This window comes from Enhydra lutris, unplaced genomic scaffold (assembly GCF_002288905.1).
Source record: "Enhydra lutris kenyoni isolate GAN:26980312 unplaced genomic scaffold, ASM228890v2 scaffoldscaffold39, whole genome shotgun sequence".
Classification (NCBI taxonomy): Eukaryota; Metazoa; Chordata; class Mammalia; order Carnivora; family Mustelidae; genus Enhydra; species Enhydra lutris.
The window spans coordinates 9,668,897-9,682,510 of NW_019154123.1; the positions used below are offsets into that span (position 1 = coordinate 9,668,897).

The window sequence follows — 13,614 nt, forward strand, 5'->3', positions numbered from 1 at the left end:
TCATTTTTTAACTTACAGATTTTTATTTTTTATTGTGCCCAGCATTTCTGGAAGGAAAGCCTCTGAATTGTAGCAGACTTCAATAAAATTCCGTATTATTGAATTTCACAGGAAAAGGAAACATGCCAAATTAACCATGAATACTTGAAATATTCATAAATATGTAACAGATAAAAATAGGGCATTTTAAAATTATTGAATTACATCTGAGTATTATCTCTGAAATAACATTAAATTCAAACCTTGAAGATGAGCTTATTTGGCCAAAGGAAAAAGGGACTAAAATCTGCACTTACAGACGGTCAGGGACTGTACAACCACGTGGTGCTAAAGGATTCAAGTTGGATCTATTGTTGTCCACCCATACTGCTAAACTTGGCAATTTTGTTTCTTATACATTTTGTTAGAAATCTAAATTGGTGCTCAAAAACTCAGCCAGGTACCGATGTAAGATGTAAATATACCCAGGATGCTTTGAATATAGCCAGTTTTGAAATTTGTATATCTAAGGAGAGTTTATCACGATGTGGTGTCTTGCTACAAAATGCATTTATATTTTCTGTTAAGCAACTGGTGTTCGAAATGACTGTAGGGTCTACATACTTCCATACCTCGGGTGGCCACAGCATGGCTATTTAAGTCACAGTGACCCCAGCTATAAAAACAACACCAACATCTTGCCAACTTTGGCACTCTAGAAAGAATCAGCTTATTCATTCATTTAGCAAGTATTTATGAAGCATTGACATGCGAACTGGAACTCGTGTTGAGCCCCAGCACGTGTGCACTGGTAAAGAATAACATAGTCCCTACCCTCCCTGATTTTCCGGTCTTGTGCATTTCTCACAACCTAGATTTAGGACTTTGATCAAAGTTTCTTATTTACTCTAGGTCTCAGTATCCTTATTTCTAAAAGAAGAGAAAGACTTCTATGGTCTCTTACTATCCCCATTTTTCAGAATTCTTTTACTGATATTTGCTAACAAGTTACTTTTCCACAGGGTGGGGGAAGGGATTGGAGAAGGGGGAGCTGATGGTGGATTGGCAAACCATCCAACTTTGAGCAATAACAGGTTTAATTATAATTAGATAGACTAATACCATCATGAAGAGCACATTTATCAGTGCTTTGTCATTTTCTTTTAAACAACAATGAAGAAATTGGTAGAAAAACACAATTACCAGGACATGAAATAAAAGTGTACAAGGCAAACGAATCCCCAGGCATCAGATTAAGAAATGTCTTCACGTATTGACTGGACAACTGAATTGCTCAAATAAGTTATGGCTTGAGAGCTGTTTGGTGATTCTTGTTCCTACAACATTATATATTTATTCATTTTGTTGGCATAGTGAATATGTATTAAATATCTACAGATCCAATGTGAAGCCATGTGCTCAAGTTTACCAAAGGCTGTATTGATTTTAATTGGCCCTATAAAACAATATTACCATGGGGAAAGTAAAATAGTCAATCTCCATTGAAATAAAGTTAATCACAGAGATAAAATATGAATAATTTGTTATCCTTGTTTGGGTTTAGTCGCAATACCACATACGAGTATTTAGAATGGTCATGTGGCAATATGCATTTAAATCACTTTTGATGTTCGACATAGTAGAAATGAAGATGTGAAAATGTTAATCATGAAAATCATAATTTGTGGAGGAAATTGGGACCAAGAGCAAAAGGCAATGGATGAAATCTTTCAGCTGTGAGTAGAATTTTTTTAAATAAAAAATCCAGCTGAATTATGTATTACAAACAATGTTAATTACCTAGAAGCCATTGAATTTGTACCTATTATGTTCTAATGTTATGGACGATACCTTCATATTTCATTCCTAGAATTGTTGCTAGTTACCGAATGTAAAAATAACACCAAGATTATGGAAAAAAGAAACAGATTACAGATTAAATACATATATTTAAACATAGTATGTTATTTTTGCTTAGAAGCATATCAAACGACATAGTTTTGGAAAGATAACTATATGCCCTCTTAAAACCAAGCTATGTCAATAGGCAGACTATAAAACTGACATGGTCCTAAGGAAACCCATGGAAAAGTATTTCATGATTAAAGATGAATTTTTGAAGCAAATTTAGAAATAACTGTCAATTTTAATTTAGAATCACAAAATAATAGAATGGCCGTTAACTTTGCAAAGTTGATAAGTGAGCAGGAATGTTAAATTCTCCTTTTAAAAACACACACAGAGAGTCTCGTTCTGACATTGATAATGAACAGGCCAAACTGAAAATAAACTGTCAGTTGCTACTCTGTACTTTTTAAAAAAAATTTTTTTTAAATTTAAATTCAATTTAGTTAACATTTAGTATATTACTAGTTTCAGGGGTAGAATTTAGTGATTCATCAGTTGCATTAACACCGAGTGCTCATCACATCAAGTGCCCTCCTTAACGCCCATCACCCAGTTGCCCTAGCCCTTTACCCTCCACCTCCCCATCCAACCTTTCTGTTAAGGAGAAAAACACAACAGGCTGAGTCAAGAAATGAGCCAAAGCTTTAAAAGACAAGCCCGGGGCGCCTGGGTGGCTCAGTGTGTTAGGTGTCTGCCTTTGGCTCAGGTCATGATCCCGGTCCTGGGATCAAGCCGGAGTTAGGCTCTCTGCTCAGCAGGGAGCCTGCTTCTCCTTCTCCCTCTGCCTCTCCCCTGCTTGTGCTCTCCTTCTCTCTCAAATAAATAAATAAAATCTTTTAAAAAATGAATAAAAATAAAAGATAAGCCCTACATTCCCCCCAGTTTTATAGTCTGCCTGTTGACATAGCAAACAGTGAATATGAAGCAATGACAAGCCCGTGGGTATTTCACTATTCACTAACCTCCACCACTTCACCTTTAATCAGGGATCATCACACCAACCTAACCCCACTGGGGAATGGTATTTAAATTGGATAATGGACATAAAACACCTGGCTCATATTAGTAAAATACATTTTAGTTCTCTTCCCTTTTCCCAAAGTATAATCTGTCTTGAAGCTTATGAACTAGAACCAGTGATAGCAGGTTTATAATGATTATATAGAATAACAGCCATCATTTAGAGGTGGAAAGAGCACTGGAGACAGAGTCAAAAGACCTAGGTTAGCTTTGACTTTGGAAAAATAGAGAAAATACCACTCTTGTCTGTCTCTTTGTATTAGAAAGGCTTAAATAAGACTCCATATGTAAACATGTTTTATAAATGGTTAAGTTGTCTATAAATCTTAGTACTTAAATGACATTAAAAATAAATTAGCCTCTTTGAATTAACACAAATCCTAAACATTGATGTACTCCATTGGTTTTCAAAATGTATTTATTGTTTAGGCCACAACCTGACACATTCTTAGGCCTTCAATAAATATTAGTTGAATAAACAAACAAACAAGGGAGAGTGATTTTAAAAGAAGTACATGTAAAAATGTGAGTAGGAATTTTTCTACATTAACACTACATGCCATTTTTGTCAGCTGACCTTATATTTCAATGGAAACCAATTATGTCTTTTTAAGATTTTATTTATTTATTTGACAGACAGAGATCACAAGTAGGCAGAGAGGCAGGCAGAGAGAGAGAGAGAGGAGGAAGCAGGCTCCCCGCTGAACAGAGAGCCCGACATGGGGCTCGATCCCAGGAACCTGGGATCATGATCTGAGCCGAAGGCAGAGGCTTTAACCCACTGAGCCACCCAGGAGCCCCAGAAACCAATTATGTCTTAATAGATGGGAGTCAACTTTGTGGGACAAAATCTTCACAGACCATTCTGTGGAATTTCTTTGAGAAAGGAAAAAAAAAGCTTGTGATCATCTTGACAATATGGGATCAGTGACTGTCATGAGAGCTTATTCTCAATGCGTAATCATTTTTGCACTATCTCTAGTCCAGATGAAATAATTTTTATGTTCTTCTCTGAATTTGTTCTCCACAAAAATATGGAACACCATCTTAAAATTGACCAGCTAGTTCACCAAAAGGCAGCAGATATCATGACCAATAATTTGGCTTGAGGAATCAGAAAGAACTGTGTTCATTTTCTTATTATGTTATTTGGGACAAATTAAGTTAACTAAAATACTATTTATTTATTTCTAAAATAGGGTTAAGATCCATACTGCTGGATTTTTAACAAGAATGAAATGATATATTAGATGTAACAGCACAGTGTAAACTCAGTATGTGGCATAATAATTAATAATAAACAGTTGGCAAATTAAATCCACTTAAAGAATAATCCTGATCCCATATATTCATCCAGAATTTTCTTACAGGAGCAGTATCCCCCCCTCCCCCGTTTTCTCTTCTTAACTTATGCTCTAGGGTAACATTTCATGAACCTTTTCAACTCAGACCTACCAAGAATAGCCAGCACCATGCTGTCTTTAAGAACTTCCATGGAGCCTGAGCATACAAAGTAGATGGCCTGCAAAGCATCTCCTTGACGCAGCAGATACTCCCCCGGAGCACAGAAAGAGGTTTTGATGTGCAGAGACAGAGACCTGAGGCAGCCCCGGCTGGCACACTCAAAGAGGGACAACTGCAAGATTTCCTTGTTCAAGTGCATAGTGATGTCAGAACGCAGCTCGTCCGGAAAGTCTTTCAAAAGCTGTCAAGATGAAAAGAGAAATCAAGCTGGGGTAAGTCCGGTCTGATTGATTTGCTCTGTAAGAGAAGAGGGGTGTTCTTCCCACTGTTTGACCAACCAGAGTACAGAAAGGGAAGTATATGTCTATTCAACCCTGGGGCGATTATTCAGTGACTGTGACCCCGGTTAGGTGCTACTGAAAAAATCAGCTAATAGTAAGTCTGGAGAACTAGGATAAATTAATAGAAGACTCTAGAAGGAAAATATATGGCTTCTTGTGCCTTGCTTCTCACAAAGACTTTCTCTCAGGACAGAAGATATGGAATTTGGATGCCTTGGTGTTTCCTCTGGCATCATGATCGTGTCAAGAGAGGAGAAACCAAATAATTGCTCAGAAGTGTGGATGACAGTGTGATTGCGGGTTGTAGCAGGTTACTTTATTCATAGGATACTTTTCTTACAGTAGTGGTCTGGGGTATTCATGGAAGTCCACAGATAACATATGTGCCGGAAGACGTATGCTTTCTCACTTTGTTCGTTTTAAAGGCACCCAGTAACTTGGTTAATCTAATAATCCAACTTGACACAATTCAGTGATTCCAAGAATTGATTGGTTCCTCCAAAGAGGGTCAATGAGAATGAAAGACCACCCAACCGACCGAAGTATAAATCAGTGTAAAACATTGGTCCATCCAAAGTGGCATCATGAAAACTTAAGCTGAAGCAGATGAAAGAAGATGGACTGAGTTTCATGAGGGACTAAAAATTGGAGATAAAGAAGTTGGTGGGTGTGTACTTCTCTTCTGAGACCTGCATTAGAGCACCTTGCTTTTACCTAAGAATATGTGCTTTCTGCCTGAAAACTTCGACATGAGAAATGAACATTACCTCATTTGAATCTATTCCATTGTTGACTGACCAGGTTGTTTGGAAATATTCGAGCATCCTCTGCTTGAGCTGCTGGGGCAGGTGATGGACCCGTATGAAGTCCTTCAGATCCTTAGTTCTAGTGTGATAGAGGGACCATCTGGAATACATCCTCTGTATGATCGCCGTCACGTTTCCAAACACCAGGGCATGCATCAAAGCTAGAGAGGACAACACAGCATACATGGGAGAGAACTAGGATGGAGGGGTTCACCCCTTAAGTCTAGATTTACAGTTCATGTATCCTGAATTCAGCGGAGGATGCTTATGTGGCCATGTTGGTACGGCTGTTTTGGTACAGCTACTCTGTCAGAGGGCATCCCGATGCAGTCATTTGAATCCAAATGGTTTGATCGGAGTAAAAACACCTTTTAAGAATACTCAGTAATAGACAAAAGAGGCCCCTCTGACTCACACTCATTCTGTTAGCAGCTTTTCTGGCTATGATAAACTTTTATTTTGTACTTTTTGCATCTAAATTATTTTAAAGTTAAGTATAGTTTAATGGCCATGAAAAATTATTTTAATATAATCTCATAAAATAAGCTATAAAGTTATAGTTCAATGGTTATCATAATAACAAATACATTTTAAAAACAAGTCTATTAGCGGGGTGCCTGGGTGGCTCAGTCAATTATGTGCCTGACTCTTGATTTCGGCTCAGGTCATGACCTCACGGTCAGGACAGCCCTAATGGGCTCTGCCCTTAGCACAGAGTCTGCTTGTCCCTCTCCCTCCCCTCTTCCACACACCCCCCACTTGTGCATGCATGCATTCAAAAATAAATAAATAAAATCTTAATAAGTCTATTATAACCAGTTAAACTTTATTAGTCTTTCCGCTAAGTCATCACTTAAAATGAGTTTTCAGATATTAAATATAACACATTTTGATCAATAAAGGTATGGAGAAAATTGCTAGAAATGTAATTGAGGATTTTCTGAGCAAGTGGAAGCTGAGATTCCTATGGCTCCCATCACCAGCCTCGCTTCAGCTCTGTGTTACTTACATTTTAAGGGAGCTACCAGAAAATCTGAGGCCATTAAAGAAACAAATGCATTTGTAGAGAAAAACAGGTATTCTACTTACAGTCATCATTGCCATTCTGAGAGGAGCCAGGTGGTGTGTGTGTGTGTGTGTGTTTGTGTGTGCATGCATGCGTGCGCACGTGTGTGGGTGTGTGTGTGTGTATATATATATATATACACACACATGACTCCTGTCTCGGTGAGATTTCTCAGAGAGTATTTAATCCCCACTTTCTCGCTGAGACTTCCCCTTTCTCAGAACACCACCAAATTATAATTAGATAGAAGACTTTGTTCACAAGAACTCAAGAATTGATGGGGTTTGGAGATGGGTCTTCTACTGGGAAAAAAAGTGATTTCTAGGAATTTCCCACTGTAAGGAGTGGTCAACTATTTTAAAGTCAGAAAAGATAGGACAAGAATTTGCACTAGTCGTTAGTCAAGCAGAATCAGAATGGCCTCTGCAGACAGCAACAGAGAGTCCGAGAAGGCCTTGGACCCACCTGGGGCTGTGGCACTGGGAGAATTGAGAGCTAGGTGTAGTTTATGGGCATTCATTTATGGGCAGATAGCTCTCAGTGATACTCAGATACTCAGATTTCAGCCCTGACCCCCATCCTGGACAGGATTGACAATGAGGTAAGCTCAGGGGTTCGGTGAAATCATCTGTTTTAACAGCTTTTGGTTTAAAAAAAAAAAAAAAGACTAAAAATTTAGTAGTTTGTCTATTAGGATCCATCAAACTGTCCCTGTACCAAAATCTCAAAGTCCAAGGAGATCTGTTAAAGTTTCTTAGCATCAAAATGGATACATTACTGCAAATGTGTCAATATATCACTGCATCTATCTTCCTGAATCTCCGTCCTATTTCAAGGTAGCCCCAAATAAAATTCTTTCTTTCCTCTACATTTGCCAGAAATTAGCAACCACTGGCATGCTATCTGTAATCTAATCTAACACTGGAATGAAAATTCTTTCTGGTTCTATATCATCATTTCTCTATGGAAGATACAGTCACCATGCCTATAAAGATGGTAACCATAAGGAGACCCTCAGCATTTTGGGAGTTACTAGAATGAGGTTAAACTTAGGGTGATATATAGGAGGAATATAATGTTGCAGAGAGAATATGGACTTCAGAATGAGACACATCAGGATTTGAAACCTGATTTTGGCACTTCCTAACTGTGAATTTGGGAAGATGTATAATTCTCATGGGTGCAGTTCCCTAATAAATAAATGGACATAGTAGTACCTTACTCACAGGGCATTTTTGAGATCTAAGGAGTTAATACATATATATATATATATATATATATATATATATATATATATATATTTTAAAGTGTCCAATATTTTGTGTGAAATTCAGTGGGCACTCAATTTATATTCATTTTTCCCGTGAGAGTGGAAAGCGTAATCACAAATTTTCAACACACTCGATGGCGTAAAATATGGGGAAAGGACTCAGTTGATTTTCCAGTAACCTCTTAATTGTTTAAGAGTGGTTGTTAGTGGAAATAACTTCTCGATGAAAGAAATTCAAGGAATATTTAGTGCTGTATGCCTGCTCCATACAAACATAAGTATATATATTCTCCTTAAATTTTCAAAAATCATTGTCTCCCAACAGGTGAAAACTATTCCAAGAAAACTGTATATTGCCTAATAACTTAGTGTTGAGTGGCTCTTGGTAAATTCTAAATAGAGGTCCATTCTTCTGTATGTTTGTTAAAGCACAGTAGTTCTGATGTCAAGTACTTTGTTTGGAAGAAGAGACCTCTATTTAAGGTAAACACTCAGCAAAGAAAGGAAACAATTCCGCTCCAAGTCAAAGAAATTAAACATCAGTTTCAGGCTCCGTTAATATACTTATGGGCTCAGTGTTTGGAAGCCCTACCATCTGTAAAAGTATAAAATAGTCTTTCATGGAGACTAAACTGAGGACTGAGAACAATTTTATTTCATTTATTTTAACACTGCTTTCCTTAATTATGTGTATGATTTTAACTTTGCTTTGCTTAATTATAATGTGTGTAAAGCACTTAAAGTAAGAGAAGTAATATGTTCAGATCATATAGCATCCTAATTGTACATTATCAATAAAATGAATTACTGGATTAATTATAGCATTCTCAGTGTTGTTGGAAAGTCCTCGTCTACATCCGAGTCACCATAATTTCACAGTCTCATTTCAGCAGAGGCAAATACTTCTCATATAAGTAGTTAAAAAATAAAACCCCCAACTCCCATAATTTTTCAGTTTCCATAGTTATTATGCCTCTCTGTCCCGGTTATCACTCTCACACGGGCAAAGAGTGAATAGAACTGTCAGGCCAAATCATCCCATCTACTATGGCAGTTTGACTCCAGAACTTCAATATCCAGGTCACTTTGGAAGTCATCATTCACTTTTCCTTTTACTCCTAGCAAATCTGATGTATATAATTCTTAAAGTAGCATGCTAGGGCTGCTGCTGAGTGTGTGGGAGGCTCTTCTGCTTTGTGCAGGAATTTTGTATCAAATATACTTTGTAAAATCTCTTCTTAACATTAGGTCTTGGGAGTAACCTCCATAACTGGGGTCTCAGAAGAAAGTCAACAGACTTTAAATGAAAGTGCACTCTTAGAGCTTTGCCTGGCTTTCTTTTTCTTTGTCTCCTTTTTCTTCTTCTTTGCCTTCTCCTTTCCTTTCCCATTTCTCTTCCCTCCCCCGCTCTTCCTGTCACTCTCCCCGCTTTTCCCCTCTCCACTTCTCTCTCTGTATTGCGGGCCACACTGCTCTCCTGAGGTATAACATCCTTGCTGAGTTCTTCCACCAACCATTTTGCAGGGCCTTCATGACTGTTGGCCCCTGATATAAAAGGAGACCAGAGCTCAGGCTTTGGGTAATCTTAGCTGCCTTCCTCCTCTTTCCCACCTACTTACTGACCTGGAATTTTCCACGCCTGCTAGAGTACACTGGGTTGTGGATAGCAGATGGCAGAGAAAACAGAATGAGAACAATTTCCTAAATGACAAATTCAAATGGCAGTGTATACATCTTTAAAAAGCCTGAATTTGTGAACACCATAGTCCATATGGGTCCAATAAAATTATGTCAGGAAAATATATTTAGGATGAGAGGACCCAAGGAAAGCCTTAACTGTTAGGAATTTCACTTTACCTTTTTTGGGACAAGAATACCTCATTTAAACGGGACATGTCCTCAGGGATGAGTGACCCTCACTAGGAAGTTTTATCTAACCTCTTAGCCTGAGCCAACAGACCCGTCAATGGGGGCTGACTTGTTAGGTGACTATGAGTTAGCCATTATTAAATATGATAGAAGAGCTTTTAAAGAAATGGGAAAATGTTCTAATACATTTTTGTTTCATGGCAAAAATGATATGCAGAGTTAATATAAATATTGTCAAAAAGAGGGTTATAGATGTATAAAAAGACTGAAAAGACTATCTTTTGGTAATGGGATTTTATGTAATTCTAATTTTTGTGTGGATTTTTCAGTCTTTTCTACATGTGCATTATAATAGGAAAAATTAAAATGGAAAAAGAAAGAACATCATCTGCCCAAGTTCCTATTTCCATTACTAAACTGTGAACTCCTCGAAGGAAAATATCATGTCTTAGTCATTTTTGTTTCCCCAGCATCTAGCACAGTGCCTGGCATAATTTAAGTGTGCCATAAATATTTATGGAACTGAAGTGAACCTCTGGTCATTCGATACTTTCTTTAAAAAGTTTTTTTAATCCTAAGCAATTAGCTTAGAAAATGTAATATGAATAGTTCAGCCCCAAATCTATCCCTTCACCCCCACCCCACGCCCTAAAGACAATCTTTTAAAATCATTTATTTCAGATCTTGTGAATGATCACCAATATTTTAAACAACATAACTTTACTTCTATTGCTTGACTCATCATATTAAGACAAGCCTTACAAACAACCTGACATGAAAGGCAAGAACTCAGCTGTCAGCTACCCTCCCATCATCCTACATGTGGTAGTTACTATTTTTAGCTATCTAGTATAATTTTACAAGGCAAAATTAAGATCAATAAAACATCAAGAAAATTACGCAAATACTAAATATACAGCTCATTGGGATTTTTTAAAGTGAATCACCCTCCCAATGAATAAACAAGACAGTACCAGCACACTAGGCCTCCCTATGTCCCCTTCACAGACACTAACCAGCCCCATTACCAAAGTTAACAGCAGTTGTGAGTTATATTGCAATCCATAAGTTTTGCCTACTTTTAAACTTTCTCTAAACAAAGTCATACAATATGTACTTTTTGGTGTCTGGCTTCTCTGCTTAGCATTGTTAGTAAGATTCGTCCGTTTGGTTGCGTGATGTGATAGTTCATTCATTCTCATGACTGTATAAGTACTCTATTGAGTAATGACTTCACAATGTACTTATTTATTCTCCTACTAATGGGCATTTCCAGTTTGAGATTCTTACAATTATGCTTGTACAAGCATTTATCTGTCTCTGTCTCTCTCTCTGTATATATATGGGTACTCCATTGGATAAATACTCAGAAGTAGAAGCGTTGAGTGGCAGAGTACCAGCATGTTCTGCTTTGGTAGATATCAACAAAACTCTTGTACCATGTGCATCCCATCGATTGTATAGGAGAAGTCAAGATGTTTCATATCCTCTCAGACGCTGGGGTTGTCATTGTTTTTAAGAGTAGCATTCCAGTGAATATAAATGCTATCTAATTTTGACCTGAATTTACATGTCCTTGATGAATGATGTTGAGCACCTTTTTATATTTGTATTGTCTCTATGGCCTGGAAATCTGTTTGTGAAGTAGTTTTTAAGGTTTCTATGCGTTTTTGGATTGTCTGCTCTTATTGATTTGTAGACAGTCTTTATATATAATAGGTAAGAGTCTTTCGTCAGGTAAATATTTGCAAATACTGTCTCCTACCCTATGGCTCTCTTTATGCTCTTTAAATAATGTTTTTTTATAAATACAAATTCTGTAGTTCAACTTATCCATTTGTGGTTAGGGCTCCAGGAGGAATTAATCTTAATGTACAGTTTTAGAAGTTGTCAAGTTTGTTTTTCAACACCCAGATATACATTTTGACCCAGGAACATTTATTGAAAGAATCATCATTCCCCTTTCACACCGCATGTCACCTATGTCATAATAAAGTGACCATATGTGCATGGGCCTATTTCTGAACTCTTCTATTCCACATGTCTTATTTGTCTGTTCCTGAGCTAACATGTGCTTCCTTTCTTTTTCTTTCTTTCTTTTTTTTTTTTTTTTAAGATTTACTTATTATTTGAGAGAGAGAGAAAGAAAGAAAGTAGAGGGGAGGGACAGAGGGAGAGAATCTCAAGTATATTCCCTGCTAAGCACAGAGCCAAACACAGGGCTCAATCCCAGGACCCTAGATCATGACTTGAACTGAAATCAAGAGGTGGATGCTTAACTGACTTAGTCGCTCAGGTGCCCCTATCATGCACTTTCTTAATTGCTGTAATGTTACAATGCATCTTGATATCTGTAGTGCAAATCATCCAATTTTGTTTTTCTTTACAATTGCTTTGACTAGTTTTAGCTGTTAGAAATATCTTGTCATTTTTCAAACACACACACACATACCCACCAACAGTCCTAAACACACATCTACTAGAATTCGCATTGACATTGCATTGAATCTTCAGATTAATTTGGGTAAAACTGGTATATTTATAATACTGAGTCTTAAAACTATCACCATTGTATATCCTTCCATTATTTTAGACCATTTGTAAATTTTCTCAACAATGTTTTGTAGTTTTTGGTATAGCAGAATTGTACATTTCATATTTGATATTTTTAAAATCACTTCTTATATTTTATTTTCTAATTGTTACTAGCATCTAGAAATACTATTAATTTATACATATTGAACTTATATATCTGTCAGCTTTACAATATTCGGTCATTAATTGTAATAATTGTTTGAAACTTTTAAGGTTACTTTTTTGTGTTGGGTGTTCTCAATGTTTACATAGATTTGTCCAGGTATGCTTTTTTTTCTCATTATTTTTGCTGGATCTCTTTGATAGTTTTAATAAATCTTCCCACAAATCAGTGGTTCCCACACATTGTCATTACAGCTGCTCACATGAAAGCTTCCCCTTCCTCCCGCCTCCTCACTCAGCCAGTGAGTGCCTGTGCCCTAGATAATTATCTGGGGTTTTGGCAGTTGACTGCAACATTTAATATTGCTACTGCCTGCTTTTGTAGTAAATATTGTATCTCTGTCATTAGTAATTTCATTAGCCTTGGATGGAGATTCCTAATAAGTTACCTCACACTTGATTCTGTAGCAATACATACATAAATTTATTTATTTACTTATTTTAAAGATTTTATTTATTTATTTGTCAGAGAGAGAGAGCACAAGCAGGGGGAGCAGCAGGCAGAGCAGGCAGAGGGAGAAGCAGGCTTCCTGCTGAGCAAGGAACCCTGATGCGAGACTTGATGCCCGGACCCTGGGATCATGACCTGAGCTGAAGGCAGCCACTTAACCGACCGAGACACACAAGTGTCCCAATATATACTTAAATTTAAAAAAATAAATTATTTGTGTATATTTATAGAAATTAAGGGAATAAAATTAATTTATATTATATAATAAAATGGATATTTTCTAAAACATTTGCTAGGTCTGAGGAGGAGGAGTCAAGAGGGCGGAGAAGTAGCAGGCTGAGACTACTTCAGGTAGCAGGAGATCAGCTAGATAGCTTATCTAAAGATTGCAAACACCTACAAATCCAACGGGAGATCGAAGAGAAGAAGAACAGCAACTCTAGAAACAGAAAATCAACCACTTTCTGAAAGGTAGGACTGGCGGAGAAGTGAATCTAAAGCGACGGGAAGATAGACTGCGGGGGAGGGGCCGGCTCCCGGCAAGCGGCGGAGCAAAGGAGCACAAAATCAGGACTTTTAAAAGTCTGTTCCACTGAGGGACATCGCTCCAGAGGCTTAACCGGGGTGAAGCCCACGCGGGGTCAGCGTGGCCTCAGGTCCCATAGGGTCACAGAAGGATCGGG

At 37.5% G+C, this 13,614-nt stretch overlaps 1 protein-coding gene across 1 annotated transcript in view; it reads right to left on the bottom strand.

Annotated features, from left to right (window-relative positions):
* LOC111155055 (potassium voltage-gated channel subfamily H member 8) overlaps positions 1-13,614 on the bottom strand; it is a 388,581-nt gene that overhangs the window by 65,977 nt on the left and 308,990 nt on the right. Inside the window, exons 9-10 of the mRNA XM_022515084.1 lie at positions 5,480-5,679; positions 4,363-4,612 (exon numbers count right to left, since the gene is read on the bottom strand). Coding sequence (XP_022370792.1) covers positions 4,363-4,612; positions 5,480-5,679 — 450 coding nt within the window. The remainder of the gene's footprint in view (positions 1-4,362; positions 4,613-5,479; positions 5,680-13,614) is intronic.